The sequence below is a fragment of the Toxorhynchites rutilus genome, chromosome 1 (genome assembly GCF_029784135.1).
Source record: "Toxorhynchites rutilus septentrionalis strain SRP chromosome 1, ASM2978413v1, whole genome shotgun sequence".
Lineage (NCBI taxonomy): Eukaryota > Metazoa > Arthropoda > Insecta > Diptera > Culicidae > Toxorhynchites > Toxorhynchites rutilus.
Window position 1 is genome coordinate 61476416 of NC_073744.1, and position 16741 is coordinate 61493156.

At 39.2% G+C, this 16741-nt stretch overlaps 1 protein-coding gene across 2 annotated transcripts in view; it reads left to right on the top strand.

Moving 5' to 3' along the window:
- The window catches only part of LOC129762526 (uncharacterized), a 77700-nt gene that overhangs the window by 43988 nt on the left and 16971 nt on the right, over nucleotides 1–16741 (top strand). For both annotated transcript variants that reach the window (XM_055760913.1, XM_055760914.1), the window contains exon 3: nucleotides 6753–7331. In XM_055760913.1, coding sequence (XP_055616888.1) covers nucleotides 6753–7331 — 579 coding nt within the window. The remainder of the gene's footprint in view (nucleotides 1–6752; nucleotides 7332–16741) is intronic.

The following is a 16741-nucleotide window of genomic DNA, read 5'->3' on the forward strand; positions in this document are numbered from 1 at the left end:
TCAATCAATACTTTAATCAATTCAAACAAATAATTATTAAGCCAACAGGGGTTCTACGTCAATCTTGCTGTTATATCATAGATATAACCCTTCCATTTTTCGTTTTTGAGTTATTGTTTTGCAAATTCAACATATTTTAAGTCTTCGTTCAATATTCCTATGTGCCTAGACTAGACCTATGGGACTAGAATCTAATCTTCCCGCAAGCGTGAATTTTTTTCAAAAAAGGTTTGTTTATTGGCTTCAATTTAATATGTCGATCATCCAATTTGGTTCAGTAGTCCAAATGTTATGAATTTTTGCAAAACGTAGTTTTGGAAAAAAGGGGAAAATGATTTTTCGGACCACCGATTAACTTTGGAAATCATATCTCAAAAACGCCTACATACTAATTTTCATGTTGATCGGTTCAGTAGTTTCCGAGTCTATAAGAATCAGGCAGACAGACAGACAGAAATCCATTTATATATATATATATATATATATATATATATATATATATATATATATATATATATATATATATATATATATATATATATATATATATATATATATATATATATATATATATATATATATATATATATATATATATATATATAGATGAGATGATAGATGAGTATATGTGTTGTGAAATCGTGTTGGTTTTCACCCTTCTTACTCCCCAAATTTGGCTCACTGTAATTTTTCGTTGTTCCCTGAGCTGAAAAAACACCTTAGAGGCCGTCGATTCACCAAGAATATACCAGTAAAAGTATCGGAGGCGATTTACAAGAAGCACGGAGAAAGCGTCTTTTATCAGACCTTCCAAGAGTTGAAAACTCGCTGGGAATCGTATATTTTATCAGAAGGGAAGTACTTTGAAAGCCTGTAATTGATTTTTTTTGAATAAATATATTTTTCGATTTTTGGAGATTTTACTGACAGTTGTTACTGAATGCTCCTCGTATGTCCAAAATCCTTAGGTTTGTGAAGCGTATATAGAGCTTGCTCTAATCCAAAGCCTTGAAAGCAATGAAAAGCAACTACAATCAATAATTACGAAAATAAAATTCAATTTTTTTTTTTGCAAGTTCAATATTTTTCAACAAAGCTCATTGGCTTCAATTTAATATATCGATCATCTAAATCGGTTCAGTGGTTCAAAAGTTATGAATTAAAAAAAAATAATTTCTGGGAAAAAAGTGCAAAAAATCGATTTTTCAGACCACCCAAAAATGGAAATGGGCACCCTAATAAAAAAAATAGCTGCATAGAGGTTCTCACATTTTCGTGAAAAGTGGTATTTTTTTTTTTTAATCAGAGTGCCCATTTGCATTTTAGGGTGGTTGGAAAAATCACCTTTTTTCCCAAAAATGACTTTATTTTCAAAAATTCATAACTTTTGAACTATCACACCGGTTCTAATGATAGATGATTGATTGAAGCCAATGAGCTCTAGTGAGCTATAACATTTGCGAAAAAAATGTATGTTGTTTTCGTAGTTACTGATTGGTTTGTATTTTTTTATAATTCACACGATCTCGAGACCAAGGGTGCTATATTTTTATATTTTTACATGAAATCTGAGGTTTTTCTTTAAATAACATCAAATACTTTTTTGATGCTTGTTAGATTGGGAATGTTTCTGGGATTTAACATTGCAGCAACCTTGAGGGTCCTCTGTTCTACCAACTCCACGTGTAATTTAATCACAGAAAATCTGTACATATCTGTACTTTTGTACAAACATATGTAATTTGTATCGTACAGAATATGTACCAAAAAATTGAAAAAATCTGTACCTTTCCAGATAAATCTGCAGGTGTGGCAACACTGTTCGCGACAAATCTTGAAAATAATTTAATTAGGCTATCGGCCCAATATATGTCCGTTTAGTTTACGCAGCCACCAAAAAAAGGCATTCCGGTGAACTAAACAATAAAAAATATTGAACGTTATTTGACTCTGATAAATGCCTGATAATGCCTTCAATGGAACCCACCTTTGCCAGTCAGTCACCTTAGTGATTGTCCGGAATTGAGCAATGTGAAGAGACCCAAAGGTATCCACTATCTCGTATCTTCACAAGGAAGTACGAAGGACATTTTTCCGACTGGCGACTGAACGGGTAGTTTCGTCAGAGCTAAGACTATCCGTTCGAATGTAATAGCACTGGGTCGAGGGGCGACGCTACCTAACACCAGCCTTCCGAAAAACACTTACACATGTCCACGTGATGTGAAAATTCCATGTTTTTGTTTGAACTCGAACATGATTTTCGATAGTGTTGAATAACTATCCCAAACATGAACAATGATACACAAACATAAACATGTGTAAACAAACACGATGTTTATAATTCAAGAACATCATGTACAAACATATCACCCGATGTCGTAGTATTCATTTCTTTCGTTTCATTTCTTTTCATGCACGGAAAGAAATTATTCAACCTAAAACATTTCTTCGTAGAATACTTTTTCACAGAAACGAACTTGAAATTTGGTTCGCATTACAAAAATTGCATGAGCTTAGAGGCTATGACATTTTGCAAGTCTGATTAAATAATCCTTGGTTTCGTGCAAAGAAAACATTCTCTGAATAGAAAGAAGCTTTCTATGAGTTTTTTTTGCGTGCATGTTACCAATTGAAGTCTGTTGAACCGACTTCACAGCGGGCGACGTCGTACAAATGCTGGCCAAATAAATAAATAAATACTCAAAAATTTTGTTTTAGATGCATGTTTTCAGGAAAGTTTACCAGATATGCTTGATATTTTTATGAATGTTTGATTATGGCGGTCCAAGTTAGGGTGTTCAAAAAACCAATTCTGGAAATTTAATTTTGCAGGGTAATGTTTCTGAAAAATGTCTGCATCAAACGCATAAAATCAGTTGAGTTGAAACCAATTGTTACATGCAAAATTATTATGGAAAAATCTGTACCATATTCATGATTAGCTTTTGCAATGACGATTTGTGAAAGAATTACAATCAACCCATCTTTAATCTATGTTCTGTATCTCGATACTCTCCCCAATATATTTATACCATTATAAATGGGTGTTGAAGGAAAGATTAGCTTCAATGACAGATATACTGCGCATAGAGACATATCAGTCACCGTATTAAGCCATCAATTTCTCAATGTTATCACAAAATGAATGAAGGAAAAATCTAAAAGCTACACTTACACTACACTACATATGCTATGTGTGTATGCGATTGCATAATCTTTTCTTCTCCTCTTCTTCGCTCGTTTTATAGTTCGGGTCGCGTTCGTCGCGAACAAGCAGTATTAGCCATTTGTAAACATTCAAAGATTCAGCCAAAAATGTTGCTCCCGTGGTCGAGTGGTTAGCGCCACGCCTAACATGTCACCGCTGAATAATTCTGGTGCTTTATATTCTTTAAAATTATAGAAATATTGTAATCAAAATTTGTTGTGGGTGAATAAACATCTCCGCCACGCTCCATTAAGTTTTAGTACTTGTTCAAATAGCTAATAATAGCGAATGTTACATGAATTCAATATATAAATTGATGCCTGCACTAAATAATGATATCAATTGTGAAGAACTCTGATATCAATCGACGTTTATTTTGTTCAGAACTGATAAAGAGATTTATTTTATTTGCCCAAAATTTTAGACGAAGCACCCATTGTCATGATAGGAAAGCATTTTTTCCATGTCAACACACCAACATACCGCGTGTTGAGTAGTGGTGATGTGGTGTCTGATTCGCTTCTTCTACTCCACACCCAAACTAGCGTTAGCAGAAAACATGTCATCTTTGGCAGAAAAGATGCCATTTCCTGGTTATGAGAATCAGATGCGCAAATAATGAGCTATTTTGAAGCTTAAAAATGGTTTGTATGTATGCGAGCAGACATCTCTTTCTGTTTTCTTTTCTCTTTTCATTTGGGATTGTGCAAAAAAAAGTCCATACGACTTCAATGGGGATCGAAGCAAGGCCGGCTGGAATGCAAAGTTTCTTTACACGACCACGCTATCCATATAGCTGCCAGCGCTATTATAAAGGAGCGTGGTAATATTACACCTCATCATAAAATGAAATTGCAAGGTGTTTTCTAAGCCGATAAAGAGGAACATGAACGAGAATATATCTTTCTCTGTCTGGGCCGTGTATTTGGCAAACTATACAAAAAACTTTCATTTAAATGTGTTTCCTGTTTCGCTCCCTCATATTGGCTCTAGCATATATATTATACAGATGATATACATGTATTGGGGAGTAGAACATTTTTTGTTACCTTTCAGCTCATTTAATGTAATAAATCGGGATGCCAGAAAATGTGCTAAAAATTAACTTTGGGTGTACGCACTGCCGGTGCTCAGGGGAAAATGCAAGAGAAACTTTACACCATGTTCGAACATCATGTGAAACATTAGGATTAAACATCGTATGTCCAAACATACTACGAATACAAACATGTCACCTTTCGAAACATAGGTACGAAAAAATCATGTTTGTATTCAAACACAGAACTGCGAACAGCAGCGTGGGCATGTTTATCTCGGACGCAGTGTTTTTTGTGAAACATGGAAGACTGCCTAACACTCACTGAAGCGCTGCGAATTCAGCAGCGACACTGAACAATAGAACTGAAAACTGGGGGAGGTGCTGAAAATATCGTTTATGGAGGACCCACCAGCAGTGTTTCCACACGAAAAGATTACAAATGGCACACAAACGAAACACAAATTTCTGCATTACTCGAGAATTAATCAAGAAAATGAAACCAAATTTGGCATGTGGAGGTTTTAAGGTGCAATAAATGTTTTTACGGTGGTCAGACACTCCACCCCCTCTCTAAGGAGGAATTACCATACAAATGAAAGACTAATTTCTGTATAACTCGAAAACTAATCAAGTAAATGGAGCCAAATTTGGCATGCGAAACGTTTCTATGGTGAATAGACACTCCTCCCCTCTCTCTGAGGGGAGATGGGGGATACAAATGAAGCATACATTTCTGCATAATTCAAGAACTAATTAAACAAACGGAACCAATTTTGGCATGTGGATGTTCTAGGGGGCAGGGGTCTTTCTAAGAAGGAGGGAAGGGGGGTCTGCCATAGAAATGAAATACAAACTTCTGCATAACTCGAGAACTAATCAAGCACAATTTGGGATGTGAGGGTTTTTGGGTATAAGAAATATTTCTATGATGGTATGACATCCCTCCCTCCTCTGGAATGAAGTGGGGGTCCCATAAAAATATTACACATATTTCAACCAAAAATATTCCAATCAAACATGACAATTGAAAATTTTCGGAAAAGTCTGAAAAGGGGAAAATTCTGAAAATTTAATTCCCTTATGTTCTACAATTACATGGTGACAAGCGTTGTTAGTCCATTTGAAGTTTGCACTAACGAAATATCTTTATCTTCTGGACCCAAGAACTTGGGTATAGTAAGAAAACGTTTGAAGGTATTGAAAACAAAAAAAAAACAAATTTTGGGCGGGACGAAATTTGCCGGGTCAGCTAGTGAACACATAAAAATGAGCAGAGGAATTGATGTTATCAGCAAAACAAACACGCAATATAACAAGGAGGATCAACCTGCATAAAGATGAATTTATGGTGAAAGACATGAACACAGATCAATGATCTAACTCGCTTGGACGCTTAATATGTTCGATCACCAAAGGGTCCATAACCTCACACCGGATGAGGAACCGGAGAGATAAATAAATGAAGTGATTTTTTGGTGGGAGTGCACTTGCCAAAAAACAGAGACTCATGGTCTGCATGAGAGTAACACGTAAAGTTTACAAATACCGCTCATATAATATCAACGCCGAATAAGGAAAGCCCGAATTAACATTCCCGTCCCACTACTTTCATTTCTCATGAAATTAAGATGATGCTCATCCCCGACTGCGAGAGGCAATCGAGCAGACAACGACTGCCAATAAAAACAGATCCACCGTCCGTAGTGACACACAGCAGCGGCATTTCAACGGTGCAGAGTGGAAGTGTCGGATACTCACACAAAAAGCATAAACATGTTCCTGTTCCTCTACCGCCCCACTCGCACCAGGAGCAAGTGAGTTTGACAAACAACCGCTGGCGATTGCGCGCGTTTTCACGAATTTGACTTTCACCTAGCCAAACCCCGAATACCTTCCCCAAGACAACCGGTCGCTGAAATGGAATGACGAGCCACATGCCTGTCTCCGTATAGCACAGGTCAATATTCGAGCGCTTAGCGAAATCGACCACTAATTTTCTGCGGGCCCCTCGCTCTGTCTACTCTTTCACGGGTTCCAGCTTCAAGCAACTGTCTCGGCACAAGCATTGCCAGGTATCCAGAGCTGCTTGGAGGGGAAATTGGTGATTAAGATACGACAATTAACACTAGCTTGAGTATCTGTCGATGATCTTCAATGGTGATGAGGTCTAAAGCTGATTTAGCCTGTTCAATTGATTAATGTTTTCTTCGTTCGCGAGCAGCAAATTCAACATATGAGCATACCTGTTGCACATTGATATAGAACATATGTACCACATACACCACCTACACTAGAAGTAAGAGGCCGCTACCGCGCCAATTAGAATAGTTCATTTCCTATTGCCATACGCTTTCAATTGAAGAAGAATATTCCATTCATATTTTCCTCTTTGTTTCAACTTCACCGAAAATGGAGACCGGTCAATTTCAGCTTTTCGGCGAATGATACAATTTCGATGCTTTTAAGACTAATCATTTTAATTTCCATCTCGTCCCGATACAGACTAAACACGGTTGTGCCAAACCCAAAGCCTGATGTTCCTAGCGAGGCAATCATGTGGCACCTGGTGAAGCTGTTCAGCAACCCACACGAAACCGGACTCAGACAGCGGTGCGCCAAGCTGGCCCAGGCGATTGGAACCTGGCAGCCATCGCTGCGGGACGCACTCGTGGGGCGCCGGAAGCAGCTCGATCAAGCCATCGAAGGTCTTGGCGTGCACGGCCTTACGGCGGATCAAAACGGGTCCCTCATTTCGCTACACGTGGCGCTCAAAAATGAACTCCAGCGCCACATCGAAACGTACAAAAACGCCATTCACAAGCTGGAAGAGCTGAGCCCGGTCACCGTGAACCAGGATCCCGCCCAATCATCACACCAGCGGCTGCTGGCCATCAGCCACGGTGACATCCAACAGAGACTGATCGACAATAAGACACTGCTCACGATGCTGGACAAACCGGCCCTGAAGCAGCTCGGTCAGCTGGTGGAAAACCTGTCCCAGCGAGTGCAGAACGACAAAGAGGTACTGTTTTGTGTGGGCCAAATCCGGCGGATTGACACCTCGGCAAACACGGATGAAAGGTAATGGAACTTTTGTTTTTGTACCTTACCAATTTAGCGTTACAAAATTCCTAACTGTTGGGTAGGACAATGATGAAGATTGTGGTGTCAACTAAGGAAAGAAAATCATTGCATTTCTTTAAGAATGCCATTCAGGTTTGGTCTTTTCAAATATATCTCTTCTCTCCCCAAATCGACCACCGCGGGCAATAATAAACCTGAATAAAATTTTATGGTGGTATCACACAGCTAAGGCCATCTCCGTCGACTTCTTGCAGGCTTCCATGTGAAAGCTGCTTCCGGCGCTCGCACCAGCCGGTCGTGTTTGCTTGCCACACGTGTACGAGTAACGCGATGAAGCCTCGCGGTAAACATCGCGTGAAACGACATTCAAGTGGCTCTGAAATCGTATAATTCGATTTGTACCCTAACGGCAATCATTGTTAATCAATTACTTCTCGCTCACAGTGAATTCTCATTTGTGTACGCAAACTGATTATGTAGGGGAAATCAGGGTAAAACTGACACTGTGGGTAAAACCGGTACTCCATGATTTTTCCAGTTAGTGCTGGTTGATATTTCTAGACCGGAATCCGAACCATTCGTTCCGCAAACCTAATACTGCATCAGCAGCGAGAACTGTGTAGTTCCATAAGCCATCAATGAACAACTTTTTCTTGCAGTTGAAATAAATGAAATACATGCTATCATTTTTATCATTCAGAATCTGAGCAATCCAACTAAATTCAATTTACAGCTATCCCCCTTTCCCCTCTGAAAGTGTATATTCTTCTTCTTCTGTAGGAGTATTGTACCACTGCCTAATGGTCGCTGAATGGTTGATCTATTGTAGTGCACTCCAGTTTGCTATGTATGCAGTGTCAGTTAGTTCCATCACTCAGGGAATAAGTGATAGTCGCACCAGGACTTTGCATATCCCCCCACGAAGGTATGACTTCCTTTATGAAGTTCCTTACCTGTTTTGGTTCAGCAAACCAAATCTCGTTAGGCATAAGAATGCCCTTTCCAAGAATTCGCAGTCTTCGCTGAATTAGTGTACTGCATTGACACAGTAGGGTAACACGGGGTGGGTTGGACATACGGGGTGGTTTGGACCCTTTATCTCAAAAAGTACGGCTCAACTTGGATTTTTTATAATGTAATTTTTTTTTTCATTGAACCGTGTGTAACTAACGTAAAAAAACTTTGGTAAAATTCGACAGGTGGAAGGAAATGGTAGCATGAACACAACAAGCACTTTGATTATCAAAAAACAGGAAGTGGGTTATATCTATGGTATAACCGCAAGGGTGACGTACGACTATCGTTGATTGAGAGATCATTTGTTTGAAGTTGAATCTGAATTCATTCTGAATGAATGAATATTTGGAGAACTTCGAAAACGAGAGCGTTACGTTGGAGGCACAAGTTTTTATGCATCCAATATTGGATACGGAAATATCCTACTGATGGGGAAGAATAATCTTCAGAAGCTATCCTGTTGATTGCGATTGATTGAAAAATCACAAAACCAAATGTATTTGGTCACAGTGTTACATGAATAGAAAACATTAAAATAAACTAAAAAGATATTTCCACATTTTCCTCGATACTGGAAGCCCACCAGTGGTTAATGCTAACTCGATAACCATCTGTTAATGGCACTTGATTGAAAAATATTTGGTCACAGTGTTACATGGATAGAAAACATCGAAATAAACACTTTCACATGAATGTATTTTTAAATTCCCAGAGGAACTGGCAGATTATTTTCCGGATCTTTCTCGATGCTGAACGGCATCCAAACGGAAAGAATTCCGCGCGTGTATGTGTGTGTGTGTGTGTGTGTGTGTTTGTAGCGGCTACTTCGAGATCTTCCCGGGGAACCGTTTGTGGCATCACTCTTCTCCTGATGGATTCCCTTCTGGCCAGGTGCACAAACAATCTCTTGGTGACACCGTTCATCCGCGCTTTCATGATAAATGAAGAGCTTCACCACAACAGCGACAACATGCTCCAATCGCTGTTCAATTAGAACTGAGTGGGTTTCCGAGCGGCGCTCGCTTATATACCGATTGGTGATTTCAATAGCCTGTTTTGAAAGCAAATTTAAGACTATTGAAACGAGTTTTTGGATCAGAAAGTAACAAGTATAGAACGCGTAGACATTTTATCTTTCGAATGAAGTGTTTATCATACCATTTCGTTCAGTTGTTTAGGAGCTATAAACACTCAAAATCTCGGTCTCCGGCGTAACGCTTTCGTTTTCGAAACTTTGATTTTACACCCCGGTATAGAAATGAAAGACGTTGTCCTACGTCAAAATGTGAGTTTTCCGATCGTGGTTTTAAGGTTTTTCCCGCTGATTAAACAAACTTTTCGTGTATTGTGCAGTGAAGTTCTGTTTGTCTACAGAAGAGGAACAATTTGATGCAGCGAAACTGTAAGTTTGATAACAATAAATGAAATCAATTGCATTTTAATTTTTGCATGTTGTGTGGGGTGACATGGACACGTTTCTGTAGGGTGAATTGGTCCTACAGGTTTGAGGCTTTTTTTTATATAATTGATTTCAGATGTCAAGGAATTACAAAAAGAGGATGGGCAGACAACGTTGGAAGAAGGAGGAGCTTAAAAAGCAACCCCGACCATCAAGAGCGGATTTTCTTTGACCAACAACGAAAGTGTTTGAAAATGCTCGAACAACAGTGAAAAGATTCATGCAGAATTCGAGATAGTGTCAATCCAATTTTTCTGGTTTGGAATCTGGCCAAGACACCTGGTATCTATCCCAAAACACTGTTACTGGTTGTAACATTATCCCAACATACTTTACATAAACATAAGTATGTTTTTTCGATGAAACACACACTGGACCAAATCACCCTACAGACGGTCCGAATCACCCCGCATCAAATTTTAATGTCCAAAAATCATCTCTTTTATTTTATGATATATTTGGTAGTTTCAAGCTTGATATAATGATTAAGCATTATTGATTGACGTTTTTTATTTAGACCGTATTGGTTTGGAAATATTAGGCGATTTGCTTAGGTGGTCCAAATTCCCCCCTTTTCCCCTAAATGTTCCGAAGTCTCAGCTTCAAAATTGCAGAAACGACAGTTATCCGATTTTTTAAGGTGATATTTGCTCGGACAGTGTCCGGTCAACAGACCGGTTTTAGTTTATCCCATTTATTTATTTATCAGGCTCATTAGCATTTTATCTGTAACAGAGCCGGGTTTTTATCGTGTACATGTTCATATGTTTATGTTTCTATAAATTGTAAATTACACAGTAGAAGTAGTAGCCATTTAGGCGTTAGGTTTTCTGTTCCATTACATTATGGTAAATTACACTGTAGTAGCCATTTAGGCGTAAGGATATTCTATCTGTTCTTCCATTGTTCAGCAGCCTGGATAGCGGAGACAGTTGATTTTGATCATTGTTGGGTTATTTATAGAACAGCAGCCCGATGTTTCTTGCAGAGCAGAGCAGTTGTATAGATGAATCGATATTTGTTCCACCGTGGATCGATCTCCATAGCTGATGATGGTTGCGTGGACGTAGTTATTCTACAACAACACAAAGATGGTCAATTGAGGGCCCTGAGTTTGAACTCACGATCGATCGCTTAGTAAGCGAACGCGTAACCAAGTGGCTTCAAAGACCCCCTAATAGACCGATTAATGTACTCAAATCTGCTTTATTCAAGCTGAGTAGGTTGCATGTTATACTGTTACAAGGTGTAATGAATAATTTGGATTGTCTTGATGTTGATAGAGTCCTCCAGTTGGCTTCAGTCATTGATATTTCCCAGATTTTGAGCTCAGCTTTCATGCATGATGAAGATAATCTACGAAATGGCTCAGGTCCGACGAATTTAGTTGAAGATCCTAATCACATGGTGAGCACGGGGTGCCCGCGGAATTGGAGAGAGATAGCCACGAACCGAGTTAATTGGAGAAAAATTGTGAATCAGGCCATGTTGTAAAGACGTTAAGCCAAAACAAATAAATAAAAAAAATCTTGCTAAGAGATCGGCTTTTTCATTACCTTCTATCCAGCAGTGACCAGGCACCCAGTATAAGTTGACTTCGTTAGTAGCAGCTAGTTGTACACATTCCCAAAAAAGCTTTAACTGACATTTGTATGCTTTTACTGCATTAAGAGCTACTTGGCTATCTGAGAAGATACAGATATTGGCATACCTGTATTTTCTAATCAAACAAATATTTGTATATGTTAGAATAGCTTGTATTTCTGCTTGAAAAACTGTAGGCCACTGTCCCATTCGAATTGACATATCGATTCCTGGTCCAGTAATCCCAGCTCTCGTAGATTTACCGATTTTAGATCCATCGGTATAAAACACGAGTGATCCTGGACGAGTTTTGGGACCACCTTCTTCCCATTCATCGCGATTGAATTCAATCACTTTGAAAGGAACACTGAAGTTAGTCTTTGTTTCCATCCAGTCTTCATTCATGCTTACTATAGTTTTCAGTTGAAAATCTTTCAGGATTTGTGAATGCCCTGTGAAATCTACTTCTAGAAAATGTTTTATACGTTTCAGCCTAAGAGCACCATTTTCCGCTTCAAGTTACACATATTGGTGCAAGGGTAGAAGGTATAAAAGAGCATCTAGGGCTTTGGAAGGTGCACTGGGCATTGCTCCAGATATTGATAAGCATGCCAGACGTTGGAGTTTATCGAGCTTTTTCTGAGCTGATATTTGTGTAGTTTTAGGCCACCACACTATCGAAGCATATGTTAGTCTGGGTCTCACAATTGCCGAGTAAATCCAGTGAATATTTTTTTTTGTTTTTTATTCCCCACTTTTTCGAATACACCCATACCTCGCTATACGGTTGCTCTTTATACGGCATTTCGCCATAACGGCCTTCTTCAATTAAGGCACGTTTTCGATTTACGGCCTAAAATGTTTCGTTATAACGGCAAAAAAAAATTCGATGTCGATATTAATACATAATTCATGGAACATGATAATTCATGGAACATGCAAATCAACATTTCGTAGCAAGTTCCGAATTAAACATCGAGATAATTATTTTTATTGGTACCCGAAATCATACTTTTCGTTTCGTACTCCGAAAAAAACAGGAAGTGGGTTATATCTATGGTATAACCGCAAGGGTGACGTAGGACTATCGTTGATTTAGAGATCATTTGTTTGAAGTTGAATCTAAATCCATCCTGAATGAATGAATAAATAAATATTTGGGTGACTTCAAAAACGAGAGTGTTACTTTGAAGATTCAAGGTTTTATGCATCCAATATTGGATACAAAAAACCTTGTTCTGAAGAATAATCTTCAGAAGCTTTCCTGTTAACTGCACTTGATTGACAAATCACAAAACCAAATGTATGTGGTCGCAGTATTATATGGATAGAAAACATTAATATAAACTCGCTTGAATGTAATTTTCAATTCCAAGGGGAACTGGCAGATTATTTTTCAGCAACGATCATTTCTTTCCAGGTTTCCTCTTGATAACCAGCAAACGAAAAGAGTTGCGCGCGTGTATGTGTGTGTGTGTGGCGGCTGCTTCTATGTCTTCCCGAGGAACCGTATTTCGATGCTGATACTCTCTTGGTCACCTTCTCTTCTCCTTCTGATCGATCGGCTTTTCTGCGCTCCCTCACAGTTAAAACAAACTGATTGCATTTCAGGTCAGGTCAAGCCAGGTAATGAATACCTCGATCCCTCGCCGTTCAGCTCGTTCAGTAACGATGTTGTCTTGTCGATGTCCTCAGGCGTCGTGCACAAATTACGTAACGCAAAAATCCGGATTTTGAACCTCCCCCCCCCCTTTCGTAACGCAATTTCCTATCTCTAATAAACAGAAAGTAACGCAACATCTAACCCCTCCCCCCTTATCGCGTTACGTAATTTGTGCACGACGCCTCACGAAAAATGAATGGGTTTCACCACCAGAATATCATTTCAGTATGCTTTTCGTGCGTGATTGAATCGAGAGAAGGTGTGGTTTACGATGGCAATTTGGAAGGCAAACTAGAGGAGAATGAACTCTCTGAGTATGAAAATTTCGGCGACTGAGCAATAATCGATTGAAAATTATATAATTTTGGCGATACGAAACATTTTCCGTTTTTCATGTTATGCATCCATTATTGGATACGAAAATATCCCACTGATGGGAAAGAATAATCTTCAGAAGCTTTCCAGCTAATTACACTTGATTGAAAAATTACGAAATCAAATGTATTTGGTCGCTGTGTTCGCCATACAATTAGAAAACATTAAAATAAACTCTTTCGCATGGATGTATTCTTCAATTCCCAGGGAACTGGCAGATTATTTTTCAGCAATGATTAGATCTTTCCGGAATTTTCTCGATGCTGTATGGCATCCAAACGAAAATTTTCGTTTCAGTTTGGCCTGCAAAAAACTTTTCTGAACTCTAATCCATCAAATTTGGAGCCCTGAAAAGGGCCGTTGATTATATGCTAAGCTAATATAGCACCCTCTCCTTGGATTCGACGGGCCAGCTGAATGTCCTTGGGCATGAAGTGACGCGTTTTGCATGGATAGCACACAAATTTGTATCTTCGAATAAGCCTCCTGCAGCGTCATAACCGCGGAACTTTGGAAGCGCAAGTCGGTTTTGAAGTCCTGAGCAATTCCACGAACCAAATGCTGCAAAGGTAGCTTGCGGATCAGCAATTCGGTCGACTTCTGATAGCGACGAATTTCATGCGAAGTTCCCGGTCGATAGCGATGTGGCTTCTTCACGCTTCCTGCGGCTGGTGCGGCTTATCCGAGCTGCTTTCGTGGTGCCTTACCACCGAAGGACTAACGAGCTGTCTGCTTAGTCCCGATGAAACGAGTCCTCACGGTGCGAGAGTAGAGTAAGAAATGAACGAAAGCAAGGGAAGTGTCATTTTATAAAACATAAAAGAATCGAATGTAAACCCCACCCTCTTTATTATATAAGCTTACTCTATACTCACGAATATAATAAGGGTGGGATTTAGATTCTATACTTTTATGGTTTATAAAATGACGCTTCCTTTGCTTTCGTTCATTTCTTACTCTACTCTCGCACCGTGAGGACTCGAGCTCGTTAGTCTTTCGCAGACAGCTCGTTAGTCATTCGGTGGTAAGGCACACGAAGTCAGCTCGGATAAGCGCACCAGTAGCAGGATAGGTAGAGAAGCCACATCGCTATCGACCGGGAACTTTGCGTGAAATTCATCGCTATCAGAAGTCGACCGAATTGCTGATCCGCAGCTACCTTTGCAGCGTTTGGATCGTGGAATTGCTCAGGACTTCAAAACCGACTTGCGCTTCCAAAGTTCCGCGGCTATGACGCTGCAGGAGGCTTATTCGAAGATACCAATTTGTGTGCTATCCATGCAAAACGCGTCACATCATGCCCAAGGACATCCAGCTGGCCCATCGTATCCGAGGAGAGCGTGCTATATTAGCTTAGCATATAATCAACGGTCCTTTTCAGGGCTCCAAATTTGATGGATTAGAGTACAGAAAAGTTTTTTACAGGCCGAACTGAAAGGAGCATTTAGCGAAAATCGTGGTTTCGATAATAATTCGTTACCGATAGGTGCCATGGATATGGATTTCTTAATGAAGAATATGAAATACATGACATGATGTAGTGAATATATCCGAAGAAATCACTTTGGTGAAACTACATTATGAAATTATTTGTGTACGAATGCCGCAATCGATAGTCGACTCTAATTTGCGCTGGGTAATTTTCTCGGAGGACTCGATTCCTCCTTTGAACATTAATAATCTCTTTCTGGCAAAACGATGTGGTATTAATCACATTATTTGAATGATAGAATGAAGAAGTTTTCTGCCAATTTCCTTCAACCTCCAAACGTATCTTTCTCCCGTTTGTCGTTTTCGCGTTCGCTAATCCTTTCTCACAACACCCATTTCTAGTTTGAGAAATTGTTGAGTAAACATTGTTTGTCAGTGCGCGTAGAGCGGGAATTCCTAAAGATTCATTGCACCTCTAATAAATTGCCGAAAGACGTGGTCTTACGTTGATCGCACTTGATTGAAAAAATCAAAAACGAAATGTATTTGGTCGCAGCATTATATGAGTAGAAAGCAAATAATCGCTCGAAAATGACTTGATTTTCGCGATGTGAAACATTTTCCGTTTTTCATGTTATGCATCCAATATTGGATACGAAAATTTCCACTGATGGGGAAAAAAATATTCAGAAGCTTTCCTGTTAATTGCGATTGATTGAAAAATAACAAAACCAAATGTATTTGGTTACAGTGTTATATGGATAGAAAACATTAAAATAAACTCTTTCGCATGAATGTATTTTTCAATTCCCAGGGGAACTGGCAGATTATTTTTCAGCAACGATGATAGCAACGAGAATTCCGCGCGTGTATGTGTGTGTGTGTGTGGCAGCTGCTCCGATGTTTCAAGCGGAACCGTGGCATCACTCTCCTCCTGATGGATTCCCTTTTGGCCTTAGGTTCACAAACAGGCTCTTGGTGACACCGTTCATCAGCGCTTTCATGATAAACGAAATTAGCTTCACAACAACAGCGACAACATGCTCCAATCACTGTTCAATCATAACTGAGTGGGTTTACGAGCGGCGCTCGCTTATATACCGATTGGTGATTTCAATAGCCTGTTTTGAAAGCAATTTTAAGACTATTGAAACAAGTTTTTGGATGAAAAAGTAACAAGTATATGACGCGTAGACATTTTATCTTTCAAATGAAGTGTTTATCATACCATTTCGTTCAGTTGTTTAAGAGCTATTAACGCTCAAAATCTCGGTCTCCAGCGTAACGCTTTCGTTCTCGAAACTTTGGTTTTACACCCCGGTATAGAAATGAAAGACGTAGTCCTACGTCAAAAAGTCCCAGAATGCCAATTTTTGACAAAAAATTTTAAGCAATTTTAAGACGATTGGCACCAGACATTTTTTTTTCAAAAACCCCGATTTCCTTTACTCCCCCCTTGGGTGATTTTTCGATTTTCAAAAAACTCAAACTTTGACCGCTTTGCGCCACTCTCCCTTAAGTCCGATTGAGCTGAAATTCGGCATAGGGTGTTTTTTCGAGGTGGTGAACATTTTTTATGAGGTAACTTTTTGAAATTAGAGACACAATTTTCATTGGCTCACTAGTGTATATAGACAGCCTCTTAATACTTAGAAATTATTATAACAAGTTTTCATTCGTTTCATTGAAGGCGTCGGTTTTACCCCGACAGAGTGTCGATCTATCCCGCACTCCCATTTATTGTACCTAAAAACCTAGAAAAATGGGTTCTGCCAAAATTCGAGTTCTACTCAAAAAATGATCAACAGATACTGTAGAATGATTCATGGATTTGAAGTGGAAGAAACATGAGAGGTCTTGGAAATATGTAGAAATCCA